At 48.5% G+C, this 20217-nt stretch overlaps 1 protein-coding gene across 1 annotated transcript in view; it reads right to left on the reverse strand.

Moving 5' to 3' along the window:
- Positions 1-20217, reverse strand: part of CLCA4 (chloride channel accessory 4) — a 323718-nt gene that overhangs the window by 186979 nt on the left and 116522 nt on the right. The window contains exon 7 of the mRNA XM_086953978.1: positions 1123-1306. Within this exon, the coding sequence (XP_086810104.1) occupies positions 1123-1306 (184 nt within the window). The remainder of the gene's footprint in view (positions 1-1122; positions 1307-20217) is intronic.

Below are 20217 nucleotides of genomic sequence, written 5' to 3' on the forward strand. Positions count from 1 at the left end.
ATAACCTTGCAAAAAGGGCCATTTCCAACACATACTAACTAAGTAATAGAAAACTAACGTGCACCTTACATAAACACAAGGGAACCCGTTTTGTGTGTGCATGCACTAAGGTAAACGCATGAATGAACTAAAACCTGTATTACTTTGCGTTATGAAAGAAACGAGAAATAAAAGCATGGATAGGCTGAATTGTGCATGTGGCTTTAAATCTAATAAATAATGCTGCTTTGCTTCTGCTTCGGCTTCTGCTAGGTAAACATTTAACAGTGAAAACAGTGCAAAGGTGTTAATGAATTACCAATGAATTTTGATATGTTTCTAATTTGTGCGTTTTGACATGCTTTTGTCTTTTCGGCCAGCTCCCTGAGTGAATGTATATTAGCGACTTATAGCACATGTTAAGTATTGCCGTAGAGAAATGTTGTTTTGAGTAGCTTGCCTATTCCCCCTGATTTTTTCTGCCCTATTTGCCTCAGGGGCCCCCTCTGACTGAGTGACCGGCGCATCAGGGATCTGGGTGAATGTTTATGGGCCATTGTTCTGAAATATTATTGATGTATTGATCCCTGATCAGGTTTTGGCTTTGCACTGGATCACATGTCACTCTTAGGACAGTGCGCACGTGCTGCAGTATTGCATTTTGTGGAATAACCTTCCCTCCTACTCACCCCTTTCCATCCCCAGTAAATGTGCCTTGCTTGCTTTAGCTAAGCAGCCTTCCTACTGGGATCGTAATCACCAGGCCATTAACTATGAACCATTAACCACATACGTTTCAGTCTAAGTGCATAGACCTGCCTGCAGCAGTCCGATAAGCCACGGGTGAGCTTCCCTTGCGATGGCCCTGGTCTTGTACTGCGGAATCCCCAGGCACCGATTTAACTGAAGTCAGGTAGATGGCCATAGGACCTTTAAACTGTTATGTCATATAAACTAGTACCACTGCTGGAGGATAGTGGCATTTATCAATGTTCACTTTGTCCGTGCTAATAATACAAGATCTTATCAAGCCCATGTCCCTAGATTTAACATAGATATCTGTTTATTGCCTCAGGATTAAAACTGTCAAAGGCAATTTTCAGGCGCGTGCTTGGGGCTGGTAACATTTTGAAATGAACGTACCTGTCATGTCTGCTATTTGTTCCAGGGCTTTTTCTGCACTTGGGCCTAGCGCAATGATGTGCACTATTGCACCACTGTTCCGCACATCCTGAAGGCAGCGGGTGGTGTCATAACCGTCTTCACCATCTGTAAGAAGTACGATTTCGGTACCATACGTGTCCTTACTTTGTGTCTGTTTGTTTACCTAGAAGAAGAACGATGAGCATTTTATAGAAGATGTAATCCGTGACTGTTATCTGGGAAAAGGTATTTACTCTGGCATCATTCATGTTTAAGTTGTTCTTAAAGGTGCACGACATGTTTGACTCAAGTAAAAAACTTTGAGCATAGACAACGCCCCCTGAACACTATTTGCATAACTGAGGCACATGATGGTACAAAAGTGGAGATTCAACAAAATACCATTTTAAAAATAGCATGTACTGTCAATATTTCAAATCTTGTGCTAATCAAATAAAACCGTTATATGATAGCATTCGTAACAGATCACTTCATGCTTTTGGTGTGAAAGACATAAACACAGGTTTTTTGCAGCACGCAGACATAGCAGCACAAAACATTTCACAGGTGTATGCTTTCAGTAGGATTTCTTCGGTAAGGCCCTAGAGCATTGTGATATATGTAGTCCCTGCATCTTTCATTTCTTTTTTCAGTATTAATTTAATGGTAGAAAACTGATCAATTTTCAATGAGATAATCTTTCATGCAAATAGTAGAGTTTAGGTTTCAGGGAGGTGATCTCCTGACATTACGCTGTTTTGCTTTCATGTATGTTCTTTAAATCTAAAAATACCGAAATACCCATTCCAGCGAGGAAGCTCCCCTCAGCACGTTTTGTGTGTTTTACAAATATTAGCCAGTGGCGGCTCCTCTGTCGCCCCACTGCTTTGAAGAAGTGCAAGAAAGAAAACAGAAAATGATAATGTAATGTTATAAAAAAAAATATTTTGTCCCTCTGCGGCAGCTTTGTATGAGGGGGCAGGGCGGGCTGCTCTGCGTGCAAGGCAGGAGTGGTAGCACCCTCCTTGGTGCGCAATGACTGTTTGGCCAGCCCTCTCTTTGCGCACTTCGCATGTTCTCCATGCAGGTTGCACTACAGCCTGTGTGGAAAACATGCCAAGGCTTCCCAGTCCCTGGCTGAGTGCCCGAAACACAATGCTCAGGCCACTCACAATGCTGCAAGGTAATTAAAAAAAGAATTAATAGATGTACAGTGATGCTTACAGAAATCATACCTAGACACATAGAGAGACCATAGTGGTTGCTTTGTCCCCTTTCATATGGTAAGTATGTTACTGATGTCAATACCCAAACAGAAAGTGTTCATGGTTTACGTGCCATATTGTGGTGTAACTATTTTGTTTGGCTTGGTATTGATGCTGGTAATCCTTCAGGACAGAGCTCTAGCATTCATAATATGAATTTATCTTAGACCAGTTGGCTAAAGTCTTAGGCAGTTTTTCCTGGTATCTAAATAACTAATTAAATTGACTGGATTAGTTAATGTTCTTTTGCACTTGAACATCATTCAAAATTGGTTATCAATGATGGGTTTAATTCTGTCTCCAGACAGACCTCTTATTCATCAAGGTGAGAAGTGTTTAATGAAAACAAAAGCTGCGAAGAAAGTCAAAGAGATGTTTGAGATAACTTGCAAAGTGTTGGCTAGCTTACAGATTATGTGACCACACATGTAACACGGAAGTTCTGATTACTATGAATGATGGTGAAATATTCAATCCCTTTTGTGCAGGCTTCAGGATTCCCTGTTGTGTGGTAATTACCATACAGAGTATCTACCTTATGGGGTGATATGTACTCCATGTGGATATTAAGGCACCCCACGAATTTCCCCAGACATATTTTGACACAAAAACCTGATGAAATGGCAAGACAAATTGTCCAAAGCTTGAGTTTTTAGTGTGGTAAACTATGCTGCCTACAACAAATAGAATAGGAGAGATTTATCACACCGAGCAAACATCCCACTACAGGGTAATGTTATTTACCTGGTGTAATAAAGACCTCCTTAAATTATGACTGATTAGTAATCATGGCTTGGATGCCCGAATAAAAACAAAAGAGCACCAACAAATGAAACATGAAAAAAATGAACCAAGATGGATATTGCTGCATTCAAGTTTGTGCTACGTTGTAAGTAGGGAGGCATAGTTTCATCAAATGAAATGTGTCTGGCTTGTTTCTAGCAGCTGACGTTCACATTTCTTCTGAATGGGCTGAACTGTTTAAAACATATTAACAGCACATGACTGAGCATTTGCCTAAAGAATAGTTAACGAGGATAGGATATGAGTGACACCATTCATCACTAGGACACTCCTCATCATGTATAAGCAGGTACTGACTTTAACCCCTTCGCTGCTAGGCCTTTCCCCCCGTTCTAAGCCTTATTTTGGCTATTAGAGGTAGTTTGCGCTTAGGCTCCTTTAACCTTTTGACCACATAAGGTATCCATGCCAAATTTGCATCCTTTTCTTCCAACATCATGGGGATTCTAAAGGTACCCAGGGTTTGTGGATTCCCCTAAAGGAGACCCAGAAATTTGCCAAAGTACAGCAATTCTTCGGAAAAAAAGGGGAAAAAAGTGCCCCAAATGAAAGCGTCTGGTTTTTTCCCTGCAAATTGTATCAACAAATGGCTGAAATCAGATTTGTCCCAGCTTTCAGGGACTGACAGACTTTTTTTAGAAAACCAACATTTTTACACATTTTTGGCATTTTACTGGGACATAGCCTATTTTTTCTATTTTTTGTGTTTTCAACCTTTTTTCAGTTAATGGTAGGAATGAGTGTGAAAGCAATAATGGATCCTGGAAAGCTATACATTTTCGAAAAGTAGACAGAATTCTGAATTCAGCAAGGGGTCATTTGTGTAGTTCCTTCAAGGTTACTTTATAGAAATTAACAGTTGAAAATAGGAGAAAATGATTTGAAAAAAACAGCCATTTGTGCCTATGTTTACACCTGTAACTTCTTCTAATTATTAGAGATATTTGAATGCAATATACCGTTACATCTGCTGGACCTTTCTTATTGTTTGGATATATAGTACTTGTAGGTTCACCAAGAACCAGACGAACCCAGAGACAATAACTGAGAAGCATTTTGCAATGGTTTTCTATTATATGCGTGGTATATAGCAATTAATTTGGGAAAAAGTATATGGTGATAAATCAGGATGAAAGACACTTATGTATTTCTGAAATTGAAACAAAGTATAGAGTTTAGAAACAGTAGCTATTTGCACATTTCCAAAACTGTGAGTGGCCATACTAGCATGAGTATCATGGAAAATATTTCAAAGTTACTTCTTTTTTACATATTATCTTTCATTTGGATGGCAGACATGCATCAAAAGTCAATAGATAATAACAGTTGCTCTACAATTCTGTGTTATCCTAACTCTACCAATAAAAGTGGCACCTCACTTCTGTTGGTAAGCCAAGTGCCCGCGACAGTAAACGGCTTAAAATGCAATGTGGATACATGTTGTATTCTCTCTACTTGTATTTTGCTGTATCACTTTAAGACTTACATTCTATGTTCCTGATGTCATATTCTGCTTTGCTTTGTCTGAAGACTTTTGCTTTTGCCTCAAGAACCCTCACAACAGCAGAGAGGAATTACACTATACTCGAGCGGGAGGCTCTAGCTGCAGCGTGGGGTTGCGAGTATTATAGAATGTATCTGTGGGGGTTCAAGTTTACATTGTTGACGGATCACAAACCTTTGATTAAAATCCTATCACCTGGTGGGGCTGGCAAGGGATCAGCGAGGTTAGCTAGGCTGGCTGCGAGAATTCAGGAATACTTGTACACTATAGAGTATATTCCAGGTTGGAGGAACAGCCAAGCTGATGGTCTTTCCAGACTTCCACTTCCTTGGGAGATGGTGGACAAGTCGGGAGTGGAATCACTCAATTCAGAAGGGTCTGTGGCAGCTGTGGATGAGGTGTTGGACATGTGTGCTGGGGCAGTTAGCAAGAGTTGGTGGAATACTTCTATGGCTAAGGATGAGGTGTTGAGAGAGGTGAAAGATCTAATTGTGAAGGGTTCAAGGAGAGAGAGTTGTTTATCTCCTGCTCTTCGCCCTTATCTAAAGGTTTTGGAGCATTTGTCTATCTTGGACAATGAAGGGCTAATTATTTTGAAGGAGGATAAGTTCATTCCCCCACAAGAGGTGAGGTTCACTTTATTCAAGTTAGCTCACGAGGGTCATCTAGGACAGTCTCTCACCAAGAGGAGAGTGAGGGAGCATTTTTGGTGGCCAGGTATGGACACGGAGATTTTTCAGTGGGTGGAAAGATGCACGGATTGTGTGGAGAGTGAGAAGAGGCTTAAGGTTGGCGGTCAGACTTGATGTGGCACAATAGAAGACCCAGGGTGTCCGTGGCACACTATATGTCTTGATTTTATTGGTCCTTTTTACCAGTTGAGTCAGGATATGAGGTTTGGTTTGGTGGTTGTGGATGTTTCATCGAAGTGGTTGGTAGTTAAGTTCATGAAGGAAATCACTACGTGTAGCACGATTACCATGTTGAGGGATATTTTCAGGGAGGAAGGTTTTCCCATGAGGATTATCACTGATAATGGAACACAATTAACTTCTATGGAAATGGCCAGTTTTTTGGAAAAATGTGGTATCGTACATTCAAGGACCTCACTTTACAACCCACAGGGTAATGGTTTAGTTGAGAGGGCGAACCGAATGGTTAAAGGAGCGATCCAGATGGCCCTCCCATCTAGGGCGAATGTGAGAGAGTTAGTTAATGATCTGGTTTGGGCCTATAGAACTACTGAGAATGGTGTGACTGGGAAAATTCCCTTTTGTATGATGAGAGGCCGTTCAGCTGGTACCAAACTTGTCGCTGCATGGATGAAGGAGTGTTTGAGTACGGATGCCTTTGAGAAGCGCAAAAGTGGTAATGAGCCTACTAGTAAGTGTCATTTTGCAGTGAATGATTGGGTGAAAGTGAAACCTGGACGAGTTGGTGTTGGGTTGACCAAGTTCAGGGGTCCGTTTAAGGTCAAGTCCGTCCATAAGAGGTTTGTCACTTTATTTAATGGAGAGAGTTGGAATTTGAGGCGAGTGGCGTTGTATAAGAAGGCTGAGCGAGTGGTTGATTCACCTCAGTCCAACCGTATGTTAGAAACAAACAATAGTAATTGTAATGGTGCTAGTAGAAGCCAGAGAGGAAGGAGACCCCCGAGTTATTTACAAGATTTTGTTTGTGAGTGACCTTGGTTCGTGTAGTGAAGAGCATGTGCTTATTATCCTGTTTTTCTTTTGTTATTTTCACCATTCATTTTTTTTTTAATGCGAAGGGAAGAGGATATGTTGTATTCTCTCTACTTGTATTTTGCTGTATCACTTTAAGACTTACATTCTATGTTCCTGATGTCATATTCTGCTTTGCTTTGTCTGGATTCTTCCTTGTCAGTTAGCTCCCTGGCTTTCTGATGGGAACACCAGTTATTCTCTGTAGTGCTTAATAAATACTCATTAAGCTTTTATCTGCCTCTCAACTTCATTTACAACAATACACTTCATTTTTACAGTGAAAACTGACCTTTTTTGCAAATTGCCTAGCTGTAGATTCTGAACCCTAGCTCTGCCGGTGTTCTGAGAACCATTGTATCCCCGTGAGTGGCTGCACCCCCTATGTCAGGGGGCGGAGAAGGGCAGACAGCGCCCGCGGGGTCCTTGTGCCAACATTGTTCACAGCCTCGAGCCGCCAGCAGCCCGAGGCGGTGTACGAGGCTGGGACACTTCAAAATTCATTTTAATTAATGCCAATTTAATCACCATCTATCTGATGGAGATTTGATTGCAGCAGGAAAGGGAGAGGGGTCTGAGAAGAAGTCAGAGTGAGGCCGATTAGATGGACATAGCAAGGAAAGGCTAAAGAATTGAGGACACTTACTGAGGATACGCTGAGAGCTGTCAGAAATGGAATGTGTTTAACATGTACATTTTAAATAAATATGTAGCAGCTTTAATGCGGGTCAATACCGGCTTGCAGGTGGGGGGTACGGAGACCGGCTGTGTATAGAGGTCGGCACAAGGACCCCGCGGGCGTTTTCTGCCCGAGACGCGAGCCATGTTCGAATAGAGCATGCGCAATGATGATGTCACGGAATGATGGTGGGCGTGGTACTACGTCATCGGCCGTAATATGCGCATGGGTACGCATGCGCAAAACAGGGGGGGGCACTGGCTCACGGGGGGCAGCGGATTATGGAACACCGGCACCTAGGAAAACCTACCAAACCTATACGTTTTTGAAAACTAGACACCCAGGGGAAACCAGGATGGGGTGACTGGTCTCGCTGTTACCCAGAATCCCTTGCAACCCTCAAACGTTGTCAAAAAACCCAAATTTTCCTCACATTTCTGTGGTGGAAAGTTCTGGAATCTGCTTGGATCCAAAAAATTCCACCCACCTCGCATTCCCTAAAGTCATCCAAGAAATTGTTTACCTCACATGTATGGGTAGGCCTAGTTGCCATGACAGGAAACTGCCCAAAACGCAATGTGGACACACCACATTTTCACAGTGAAAACTGACCCTTTTTCTACAAAGTGCCCAGCTGTAGATTTTGAACCCTAGCTCTGCCGGGAAACCTAACAAACCTATACATTTTTAAAAACTACACAACCATGGGGAATACAGGATGGGATGACTTGTCTGGCTCTCACCAGGTTCTGTTACCCAGAATCCCTTGCAACCCTCAAACTTTGTAAAAAAAAAAACACATTTTCCTCACATTTCTTTGGTGGTAAGTTCTGAAATCTGGTGGATCCATAAATATTTATGCACCCTGCATTCCCCCAAGTCTCCTGAGAAAAATGGTTCCTCACTTGTGTGGGTAGGCCTAGTGCCTGGGACAGGAAACGGCCCAAAACATCCAAAATGCAATGTGGACACATCACATTTTCACAGTGAAAACTGACCCTTTTTTTGCAAAGTGCATACCTCTAGATTTTGAACCCTAGCTCTCAAAGAACCTAGCAAAAATTAGGAAACCTATACATTTTTAAAAACTAGACACCAAGGGGAATCCAGGATGGGGCGACTTGTCTGGCTCTCACCAGGTTCTGTTACCCAGAATCCCTAGCAAACCTCAAACTTTGTCAAAATAATTCCTCACATTTCTGTGACAGAAAGTTCTGGAATCTGCTTAGATCCACAAATTTCCTACCTCCCAGCATTCCCCAAGGCATCCAGATAAAAATGGTACCTCACTTGTGTGGGTGGATCAAGTACCCTCGACAGCCAAGGGCCCAAAACAAATTGAGGAGACATCAAAATTACCTCTCACAAAACAACCTGGTTTTGCAAGGGGGGTCACCTGGGTTTTGTCCCAGGGCTTGGCGGCCATCTTGGGAAACCTACCAAACCTACACATTTCTGAAAACTAGACACCCAGTGGAGTTTAGCGAGGTATGGCGACGTTTTCCTGCCCAGAATCCCCTGCAAACCTCAAATTTAGCTGAAGAAATACATTTTTTCTCAAAACGTCTCTGTGGGAAAGTTCAGGACTCCGCATGGATCCATAAATTTCCTACCACCCAGAGTTCACCCAGGGCTCTCGATAAAAATGGTTCCTCACTTGCTTGGGTTGGTCAAATAAAACCAGGTTGTTTTGTGATAGGTAATTCTGATATCTCCTCAATACGTGTTGGGCCCTTGCCTGTCTGGGGTACTTGACCGACCCACGTGAGTGATGTTCATTTTTATTGGGATACCTAGGGGTAACACTGGGTGGTAGAAAAATATGTAGATTCACGCAGATTCCAGAACTTTACATCACAGAAATGTGAGGAAAATGTGTTGTTTTTTTACAAAGTTTGAGGTTTGCAGGGATTCAGGATACAGAACCTTCTGAGAGCCAGACAAGTCACCCCATCCTGGGTTTCCCTGGGTGTCTAGTTTTCAAAAATGTATAGGTTTCCTAGGTTTTGCTAGGTGCTGACAGAGCTAGGGTTCAAAATCTACAGCTAGGCACTTTGCAAAAAAAGGGTAAGGTTTCACTTTTAAAATGTGGTGTGGGGCGCCTGGCCAAGATGACGGCATGGTAGGATGTGGGTTTTTGTCCCTATGGCTGCTCCGTTATATCACCTTGTAATTGCCCCATACCCGGTCCCCAAACAGCTGTACAGGGACCGAAATTGAGCAGAGCTTCCTCAGGTGCTGGTGTGTGGGCAATTGCCGGCTGCATCAGTGCTCTTTGCACCGGTTCCTGCTCAGCCCAGAAGGGCCCTGATGCGGTGAGGAAGTAGCGGCTGTCGCGCGCCCAAACAGACCTGAGACCACGCTACTGGTGTGGGACCCTGAACCCCTGCGCAGCTGTTGTGTGGCTCGCGGGGTGAGAGAGGTCCCGTAGCTGGCATACATCACCCAACACATGGACACAGCGCTCCCCTGGTTGGGCCTCTGTCGGGTACCCACCATCTTGTCTCCTGCTCTGCCCAGGCCAGAGCTGCACACCCATGAGCGCCAAACTCAGGCCCTGTCATCGTCCCCCCCTCCCCGCTGAGGCCTGGAAATTTAGGCAGACCTGGAGAACACTTACCCGGCACAATACTCTGCCCTCACCACGATTGGGGATCCGCAGTGGGGTGTTGCGGCCCTTCCGGACTCCCGCCAACTTCTCTCCCCTCTGGCATGGCTTGAACCCGGGATACGGGAGCCACTGGGCTTAGGAACTGACGAGTGCGCTCCCCAGAGAGCAATGGAGAGGCTGGGCCCAAGGACTGTCAGTCCCAGTGCTGGAGCGGGTACCTGCGGCTGGGGCTGTTCTCCGGGTGAGTGCTGCTTTGACCTTCGCCATTACCAGTGGGGGAAGACCTGTCGGCCATTCTCAAGGCTGGCCTCGACAGCGGGTGGTTGACATCATGCACCTGGCATTGACTGTGAGGGGAAACCCAGCTGGTACTCGAGCAACCCCACGGGTCCCTAGTGACTGTTAGTATTCACCATCTGGGAAACTGTTCCTTTGGACAGAGGAAGGGCTATCCTACTGCCAGAAAGGGGGCTGGGAATGGCATCTGGACACTGCACCAGCCACTTGCTTGCCTGTGACACCACAGGCCCTTCATTTGCCTCCAGACTGGAATGAACCTTGGTTCATTTACTCGCTGCCCTGCCCAGCAGGGGCTGGGATCCGTGGACCAGGAGCATCGCGCCGGACACCCAAAGCACAACTGGAAACAACTGGTGAGTCTGGGAGTATATCCACTGCTTGCCAACGACCTACAGCAACGTTCGATGGCCCGGTGGTCCCTAGGCGTGGACTCCAGCCTGTCCCCCGACACTCTCGCTCCCCCAAGCTTGGAGGTCTTCTGGGTACCACCCTAGTGGATCCCTCGTAGCCCTCCCCGCGCAACCAGCACAGCATCATGGTGTCAGCCAGAGCAAAGGCGGAGAATAACCTACAGGAATTGCTACTGAAGTAGACATCTGGCCCAGACATAGCAACCGCTCCGGGATATGGGGCCTCCGAAGCAAATAGAAGGAGCGGACGGACCAGCCACAAAAGCATTCATGATGGAGCTATTCTCGACCATTAAAGAGGACATATCAGATTTGAAGGATCAACTCTCAGCTTATCTCAAAGAAGTCTGGCGAGATGTAGATGATGTAGGAGAGAGAGTGGCCGCTCTCGAAGACCATGAGCTAAACCATGAAGAAGACCTGCACCAGCTGCAACAAGCAGTGCTCCGACTGCGAGGCCAACATTTAGACCTCCAGGCCCACACAGAGGATCTGGAGGATCGCTCAAAAAGAAACAATATCCGCATTCGAGCAATCCCATGGTGCGCAGAGGGAGATGACCTGCGATCCTATGTCCTGGCTCTCTTCTGCAGATCTTAGGTGATGCCGGCCCATAAGAAACCCAGCTTCTCCAGTTCCCGGGGCATTCCCTGGCCCTCTTTCAGGATCTCGTAGCGTCCATGCTAGCCAAACAGAGAAACTTCCAAGTGGTCACCTCCGACCTTCGCAACAATGGAATTCCCTACTCGTGGGGCCATTCCTTTCGCATCATATTGAAGCATCAAGGGAAATTGATCCACATCCACTCTCTTACTGAGGCTCTTGATCTGCTAGGACTCGACAGCATGGCGGACGCCGAATGGAGGGGGAGCCCCAAAGGCTGGGCTTCATGTAGACTTTGACAATTGCACACTGTTGGGAATCCGGTCTCTGCAAAACCAGACCTGTTCGTGTTCCCCTTGAGCACCCCAGTTACACATACAGGAATGCTTGTCATGGTATGAGGCTGGAGGGGCTCATGGAACGATCATCCTTCCTCGCTCAGTGGAATGCCCTTCTACAGTTCTTAGTTCTCCAGATACTCTGTTCGATGGTCCGCCGCCAAGGGCCCGCCCCTTTGAGTTTGCCTTGCAGACTGACTTATGTCTCATGTCCCCTCATGGGGTTGAATTATTTGGATTGCTTTTTTATGCCTACATGTTGAAGTTGCCCATATTCTTTCTTCCTGTGCTGGCCCTTTTAGGGCTGGTATTCTTATGTTTAAGATGATTACCACTTGGCTGCTTTTGGGGTTGCTTTTTTCTTCTGGGTTAGGGAGGGATCGCTCTCCAGTGAGCTTTTTTTTCCTTTGCACCTACTCTTGTCCAGCGAGGTCTGTCTCCCTCCTTCCCGGGGCCTCTCTCCCAGCCCTGCCCTCCAATGCATCACCCAGTGCCTTAACGTTGCACTAGTCGGCTTGTCCCCTATAGATGGAACTCAAGATTGTTAGCTTCAATGCCCGGGGTCTTAATAACCCCTGTCAAATGGAAAGAGGTTCTTTCCCTGCTTGAGCCCTCGGGTGACCATGTTTGCCTTCTTCAAGAAACCCATTTGCTTCATAGTGACACACATTGCAGGCGCCATAGCCACTTTCCCTTACAATTTTGGTTGTCTGGGAATAGTTAGCGGATGGGGTAGCCATCCTACTCTCCAAACGCTTCAGGGGTACTGTGGTGGGTCCAATCGCCGACATCAAAGGTCGACTGTTAGCGCTGCGCTTCCATATGGGGCATTTTTACTTCACTGTAGCATCAATCTACTCACCAAATGAAAGACCGTAGAAATTCCTATTAGATGCCTATGCTGAGGTTCTGCCCATGCCCGACCCTGTGGTGGTGGTGGGGGGCGACCTCAACCTGGTGATGGATGCTGGGCTGGACCGTTCAGTCTCTCAAACCGGGGGTGCGGGAGCCCTGTCGGCGGGAAGGGGTGACTGGCTGCGCGATGCAGGGATTTGAGACGCTTGTCGCTGCTTACACCCTGGCGAGCGGGACATTTCATACCACTCAGCGTCCCACAAGTCCTATGCCCGCCTTGATCACGTCCTTGTTACCCCAGCTGCTTGGACCTGCATTACAGACTCCACCATTGAGGCCCGCTCCCTGTCTGATCGCGCACACATTACTTTGGCATTGCGTTTTCCCTCTGTATGTTCTTCCGCCACCTCACACTGGCGCTTGCGAGATTCACTGCTCCGATCCTCGGCTGTGGTGGATGACAACAGACATTGCCTGATTGACTATTTAGCTATTAATGACGTGGGCTCAATGCCACTATCCTCGGTGTGTGAAAAGCACTTAACTTGGTAGCGAGGGGGGTGCTCATAGCCAAAGCAGCTAATGAGAACAAGACCAGACAGTCCAAGCATGAGGCCTTAGAAGCTACTGTTAGGGAACTGGAAGCTATTCACAAACGCACTGGTTTTCCCAGAATTTGGCGGCAGTTAGAAAAAGACCGCCTTCAGCTTTGGCGCCTAGACCTTGACCGAGCTAAGCATGCTGTGGTTCGACTGAAGCACAAATACTATGAGGGCTCTAATAAAGGGTGATGTATGCTGGCTCATTGCTTGCGTGGCCAGAGTGCGGCGCAGGCTATCACAGCGATACAAGGAGAGATCGGGTCGGTGATCACGGATGATGCTGGAATAGTAGCGGCCTTCTGCTCTTTTTTACAAAACTCTCTGTGCTGCTGACCCTTCCTTGCTGACTGATTCCACTGAGTTCCTTTAAGAGGCAGCGGCCACTCCTCTTCCTCCTAGCGAGGCGGAGGCCCTGGAGGCCCCTATTTGTATTGAGGAGGTGTTCTCTACTATCACTCGGCTGAAGACCATGAAGGCTCCGGGCCCCGATGGCTTTAGCGCTCTGTTTTATGAAACTTTGTGTGTCAAACTAGCCCCGCTGCTTACCCGCTTGTTCAACTCCTTTGCTGATATGGGGTCAATGTACAGCCTCAATGTTTAAGGCTTCTATCTTGGTCATCCCCAAGCCAGGGAGAGACCTGGAGCTTTGCAGTTCCTACAGTCCATTCTCCCTATTGAATCTAGACGCGAAGCTGTTCTCTAGCATTCTGGCATACCGGTTGAACTGTCACATGCCGGGTTTAGTTGACCCGGACCAATCCGGCTTCATCCCGGGGCGCCAATGTGGGGACAATACCAAACGGCTTTGCCACTTAATTGACAAGATGCAACGGTCCAAAGAAGAAGCCCTACTGCTAGCAGTTGACGCAGAAAAGGCTTTCAATCGTGTGCATTGGCCGTGATTTATTTGCTACTCTTGAGCATTTTGGGCTGGGACCTAGGTTTCGACAGTGGATTGCGAGCATTTCTAGTGCTCCAAGAGCAGCTGTTCAGTTCAATGGCTTGCTTTCAAACGGCTTCGCGGTGGAGAGGGGATGCGGCAAGGTTGCCCCCTCTCCCTTTTGCGCTTCTCCCTTTATATGGAGCCCTTTGCCCAACGGCTTTAGGACAACATCATGGTGCAAGGTATCCTATTTGGCTCAGACCACAATCTCATCAGTCTCTACGCAGATGACATCATCTTTTCAGTGGCTCATCCCTTGAGCTCCCTGCCGGCTATTTTAGATGACCTATGGACCTTCAGCCAGGTCTCTGGCTGTAAAATTAATATGCAGAAGTCTCAAATTCTCAACCTCACCGTAGCCCAGCCAACGGCTGACGCCTTACTGGCCAACTTCGACTTCGACTGGGTGTCGGACTGAATTACATTTCTTGGATTGGTCCTCCACAAAATTCTCACGAAAACAGCGGACGTGAACGACTCGACCCTTCTATCACGCATCCATGCAGACCTGGCCCGCTGGTGGCGCCTTCCTCTGTTATGGTTTAGTAGGCTGTCTGCTGTTATAATGAGCGTATTACCACGGGCCCTGTATTTGTTTCAAACCCTCCCCTTGGAGCCCCCGCAGCATTCGCTTCACCATATTCAGACCCCAATCAAGCGCTTTGTGTGGGGTCCGATCTCCCCTCGTTTGCAAAGGACTTTACTACAACGCCCAAAGAAAGAGGGCAGCCTCGCCTTACCTAACATTACCAGTTACTTCCAAGCCACACTGCTACGGTACCTTGTGGAATGGAATCGTCCTATGAGAGAGAAATATTGGGTCTTCATGGACCAGAGGGTGGCTGGCCACCACATCTGGCTTGATGACTGGCTACCAAGACCTGCTTGTGCCTGGGGGCTCTACTCCTCGCCGGTCACCCGCCCCTCACTGCTAGTCTGGGACAGGGTCTCTCTGTGGGCTAACTTGACAACGTCTCCCTCGCCAATGACCCCGATTTTCTCAAATCCTGCCATCCCACCTGGGATGGGCAAAAAGGTCACAGCATGCTGATTAGAGGGTGGTTGCAAGCACAGTTAGAGTGGGCTTGGAGACGTGCTTACGATACTGAACCTAAAAATGAATATCGTAAGTCAATTAAGACTTATCATAAAATTGTCAGGAGAGCCAGAGCAGAGTATATTGCCAATAAAATCTTGGAGAGCAATAATTCCCCAAAACAATCTTCTCCCTTCTTAAGGTCATGAAAGGCTCCAACTTGAAAGTTGACTCCTCTATCACCTCTAATACTCAATGTGAGGAATTGGCTAGGCATTTTGTGCATAAGGTGGAAAAAATCTATAAAAACTTTGCCCCACTGTCAACTGTGACAGGGGGGATTGTTATGAAGATAAAGGACCTAACACGGAAAATAACACACCGTGTTTCCATTCTCCATTACCCCCTCATGGGTCCTCCCCGTCCCAGTCCTTACTACGTGAGGCAGTCCTGCCTCCACCCAGCCAATCAAAACGCCAGAAATCCAAAGGTTGAAGGTTACATAAGCCCCTCCCACCCACCACCATGCCTGTTTTTTTTTCTGCTCCGACGGCTGTCGGAACGCTGGTGCTCCCGGTTCCTGTCTCTGTTCCTGGTTTCTTCTGGAGGGTTTGGCGGTGCCGTGAGTGTTTCTTTTCCATTTAAATTGCTTCTGGTGTGGTCTTTTCACATTTCCTTGCGTGGCCACTCCGGTCCTCCGGTTGGCCTCGCTCCTGTTCTGGGGTCAGGATGCTCCCCGTTCATGTGCTGGGCTGGGGCGGGGAGCCCTCCTGGTGTTCTGGCCCCAGGTCGTTCCGGCGCTGGTGCTTTAGTGCAGCGTCCGGCCCCTGCTGCCATGTTCTTCTTATGTGGCTGTGGGTGGAGACTGCAGGGCTGCCTTTTTTGCATCTTCTTCGGTCTCGCATGCGAGATTGTTGTTTGGGGGCAGTGTTTCCTGGAGGTTGCTGGGCACTTCCTTTGTTGGTGTGTTGGGAGTTTCCTGTGGGGTTTACTCCTTTGCTCGCCATGTTTGAGGGGGCTTCCTCTCCGGCGCATCCAGGGAGCTGTTGCTCAATGGTATGTCATATGCCTCTGGCGTCACTGGCTCTCATTTGCCAAGGGTTCAAGTCCTGCCTATGCTGTCAATGTGTCTTGGGATGTTCATTTTCATGCTGTGCTTTGGAAATTTGCATTCTCTTTGTCCACGTGGCATCTTTTGCAGTTTTTTCTTGGCCTGTTTTGCGCTGTCTGCGCTGCTGGTGCATGCGGCTATGCCATCATCTACTGTTGATGGGGGTGTGGACATTTTCCCCTGTTGGGGTATACGTTCGGGGATGGTCCATGTGATTTCTAGCGTTTTAATGCTGGGTCTTTCTCCCTGATTCATTTGCTCCTGCGGGGTTTATTCCCGGTTTAATTTTACCGGCCATTTCGTGCTGTCCTGTTGGCTGTACTGGCTGCGGTGTGGCCTGGCGTTGCCTTGCGGGGTGTTCCTCTCTTTCTGGGGACACGATTTCGCCTGGCGGTCTTTGTCACCTGGTATCCACCATTTTCTTCTTTTTGCGCCTTCTTCCTCTGTCTTCGGAGGTGTCTTCCCTGGAGGACCAAGTTGGGAGGTTGGTGTATTCCGCTCTCAGGAGTTCGTATGCGGCTTCTCCTTTTGGGATGTATGCTTGCTCTTTTTCGGTCTGTGCTTCTCAGGTTCTTTTCTTGGGGGTCCCTCTTTCTAGTACCGGATGGTTGGGCCTTGTCCTCGGCTACAGGGGCGGCGGGGGCTTGTGAGGTTTCTCTCTGGCCTGCGTTTTGGTGCTTTGCCATTCCCCTGGCGCCTTGGTCCGCTGCCTGCATTTTTTGCACTCCGTTTGATTCCCTGCCTCTGCGGCGCCTGCTGCTGCCCCCTGGGTAACAGTCGGATATGTTGTGCCCAGGAGGAGTCTCTGTGGCCTGGTGGTTGAGTCTCTTCCTCTTCAGGTTCTGTGTTCCGCTCCTGGTGTTTACCTGCTTGTGGGTCACCTGTCTCCTTTGTTGACATTGTTTCGATTTGGGGGCTCGGCTCCGTTGTTCCTGACTAGTTGGTCCGGTCTGCTTTCCGAATGGTGTGTCCTGTTGGTCATCGTTCTTGGTTGCCGGTTTCCATTCCGGGGTCGTCCCTCTTTTGGGCTGTTTTCACGGTTGCTTCGTTGTCCGTTGGCACTGTGATGCGTTCTGCCATCTTCTTTGGCGTCGGCCTGTTTTTTGTCACTGCACTCTGTGGTGCTGGTTTCTGTGACGGAGTGGGGCCGGGGGTCCTCTTTCTCTCTGTTCCTGGTCCTGGCTCCTGTTGGTCTTTCTGTTCGGTTCTGCTTCCCGGAGCTTTGATCGGGCTGGTGCGGCTGTGTCCCTTTCGGTTGTGCCCCTTGCTGCCCGGTTTTTCCCCTCTTCTTGGTGGATGATTTTGGCTTCCCTAGGTCTGGGAGTCCCCTGTTTTTCTCGTTCCCTACCATCCGGCTGCTCAGAGGTTTGCGGTGGTTGTGTTCCGTTTCCTGTTTTCAGGTATTTCCTTTCGGCCTCTCTCCTGCTCCCCTGGTTTTTTCCACAGCGCTGGCCCCAGCTGTGGGGGTTTGCTGGCCTGGTTCCAGTTTCTGGGGGCATATTGGGTCGGGCCATTCCTCGCCTGGTTCCTGTTCGGGGGCTTCGGTTCCTCGGGACCGGTTTGGCGCTTTGCTGGGAGCTGTTTCTCAGTGCTGGCTTTGGCGGCTCGTATGCTTTTCTGTTGAGCGTTAATGGTGGGGGTTGGCATGGCCCCTGCGCTAGGTTGACACTCATTTCGTGACGCGCTCCATATGTCCGGATCTGTTTTCTGCCCTGTTGGATCTTCTGCGGGTCCTACTGGGTCTCCCTCCTGCCCCGGCTCGGGATTGGTCGTGTGTCCGGCGGATGGGGGTTGCCTCCTCGGCAGTGGTTCCTTGGGCTCTCATGCACCTCGTGTCCTTGGTGTTTTTTCTGTTGACTCGCTGGGTCCTTTTTCATGCTGGTTTCGGGGCTTTGGTTCCTCTTTCCCCATGTCTGGTGGCTTTGCTCTCCCGGCCTGGTGTGGGGGGGGTGCTTTCTGCTTCCCTCTCTCCTCTTGTTGTCCTCAGATGCCTGTCCTTCGGTTGGGGGCCCCATTGGGGTCCTTGGTGGCCGGCTTGTCGGTTGTTCGGACTGGCGCTCCGGTGGCTTGTTGTTGTTTGGGCCTTCCTGGGGGGTCCCGGTACGTGTCTCTGTTCCTGCTGGCTTCCCTGTTTTGTGTCTGGGCGGCGTTTTCTCTGTTGGCTTTCGGGGGGTCTTGAGAAACATCCCTGTTACGGCGGTTGGTTTCTCTGATGGTATGGTACTCTGATTGTGCCTTCCTTTGGTGGCTTGGGCCGCTTCCCCCCCCGTCCTCTGTTTGGTGCTGTCTAGTGCTCGTTTCAGCGGGACATGTCCTTTTATTGGGACTATGCACGGGTGCTTGGGACTGTGCGCTGGTGCTTGGAATGGCCCTGCGCTGGGATGTCTTGCTGCTACGTGTAGCATTCCCTCTCTGTTCCTCTGTTCCAGGTCCTTTTGTCTTTGGTTTGGGACTCTGGTTCGGTCGTGTTTGCTTCCCCTCCTGTTGCTCTTCTCCCCCGGTTTTTGTTCCGGGTTGGTCTCTCCTCGGGGGTTGCTTTCTCGTTTCCTTGGCCTGCGGGTTTTCTGTATGCCTTCGCTCCCGTTTTCTCCTCCCGGGGGTTCTGCGGAGGTTTGGGGGGTGTCGGTGTTGTTGGGTTGGCCTCGCTGTTTTTGGTTTCTGCTCCTGCTGTTGCTGGTGGGTGTCGGTTTTGGCCAGCCTCCCTTGCCTCCGGCTCTGTTTCTGGGTCCGCAGCTGTCTTTGCCCTATCTTTGGCGCTTGCTTCTGACTGCCTGGCTCTTGAGCGGCTGTCTTTGGCGTCTTTGGGCTGTTCTTCTGTGGTGGCCGGTGGCATGTGTTGGTCGCGTTGGCCTTCCGCTCTTTGGAGCTGTGATGCACTTTGGGGCTCTTTTGTTTCCTGGTGCTCTTCTCTTGGTCGGAATCCGTGCTGGGGTTCCTGTTTCTGTGCTGGTTTCTCCGGCTTGGGTTTGTTGTTGGGATTTTTCCCCTTCCCCTTTGTCTGCTCGTTGACGGCGGTTTGTGCTTGTCGGGGCCTTGGGGCTTCCTCGGTGGTTGTTGCCCTTTGGTGAGTCGGCTTCTTCGGGGCTTTTGCTTCATTGTCAGGCTCTCCTATGCTCGTTTATCTTTGGGCCTTGCCTGCTGTTTTGCATGGTCTGCGGTTGCCCCTTTCGTGCTCTTGTTAGTGGCGGTCTTGTTGTGGTTCTCCACTGCGGTGGCTTTTTTGCTGGCCTTCACTTCCGCTTGTCGGTTGGGTGAGTTGGGTGCCTTGCTCGTTTTGGTTCCTTCTTTGCAGTTTCTGCTGGTTTGAGTTGTTTTTCGGCTTAGATCGGGCTTTTCTGCCCGTTTCTTCGTGTTTCCTTTTGCGGCTAGAGGTGTTCCTTCCTGTTTTGCCTGCTGAGGGGGTTTCTCCTGTTTCCCTTCTTTGGGTGTTCGCAGGGCTCTTCTGTTTTGCCTCCTATGTTCACTACAGTCTCGGGTTTCTCCTTGCCTGTTTGTCTCCTGTGGGTTCTGTGTCTGCTTCCTGTGCTGGGCGGCGGATCTCTATCTGGGTGCTTTGTGGGGCGGCTATTTGGCGGTCCCGTCGCACGTTTGTGCGACTTTCTCGGCTTGATGTTTTCTTGCCTCTTTTGACGATTTCTGTTGGCGTCTTGTACGCTGCTGTTCGTTGATACTTTGTTGTTTATAGTTTTGTGCTTTTGCATGGATCCCTGGTGTCCTGCAGTTTTTCTTCTTGGTTCTCTGCTTGTGAGTTCCTCACGTAGTAAGGACTGGGACGGGGAGGACCCATGAGGGGGTAATGTCTTATTACTTACCGGTAATCTTCATTACCCCGATTAGGGTCCTCCCCGTCCCAGTCCTCTTCCCTCCCTCCCTCCCGCTGTGTTTGTGTCTGAGTCTTGTTGATAACAGGCATGGTGGTGGGTGGGAGGGGCTTATGTAACCTTCAACCTTTGGATTTCTGGCGTTTTGATTGGCTGGGTGGAGGCAGGACTGCCTCACGTAGTAAGGACTGGGACGGGGAGGACCCTAATCGGGGTAATGAAGATTACCGGTAAGTAATAAGACATTATCCCTCACTGAGACGGAATCTTTATGTTGGAAGATCAAATCCGGCTCCTCAGTTGACCCTCTGAGACCAGCTCAGTTCTGCCAATTTCACAATGTTATCTTACCAGTAGCCTGGTAATTGATTAATCTATCTCTGTCTTCAGCGTCTCTACCATCAGCCTGGAAACATGCTAAAGTAATCCCTCTTTTAAAGAAACCATCTTTAGATCCATCCGAACAAGGTAAATATTACCCCATTTCTC

The sequence above is a fragment of the Lissotriton vulgaris genome, chromosome 1_1, assembly GCF_964263255.1.
Source record: "Lissotriton vulgaris chromosome 1_1, aLisVul1.2, whole genome shotgun sequence".
Lineage (NCBI taxonomy): Eukaryota > Metazoa > Chordata > Amphibia > Caudata > Salamandridae > Lissotriton > Lissotriton vulgaris.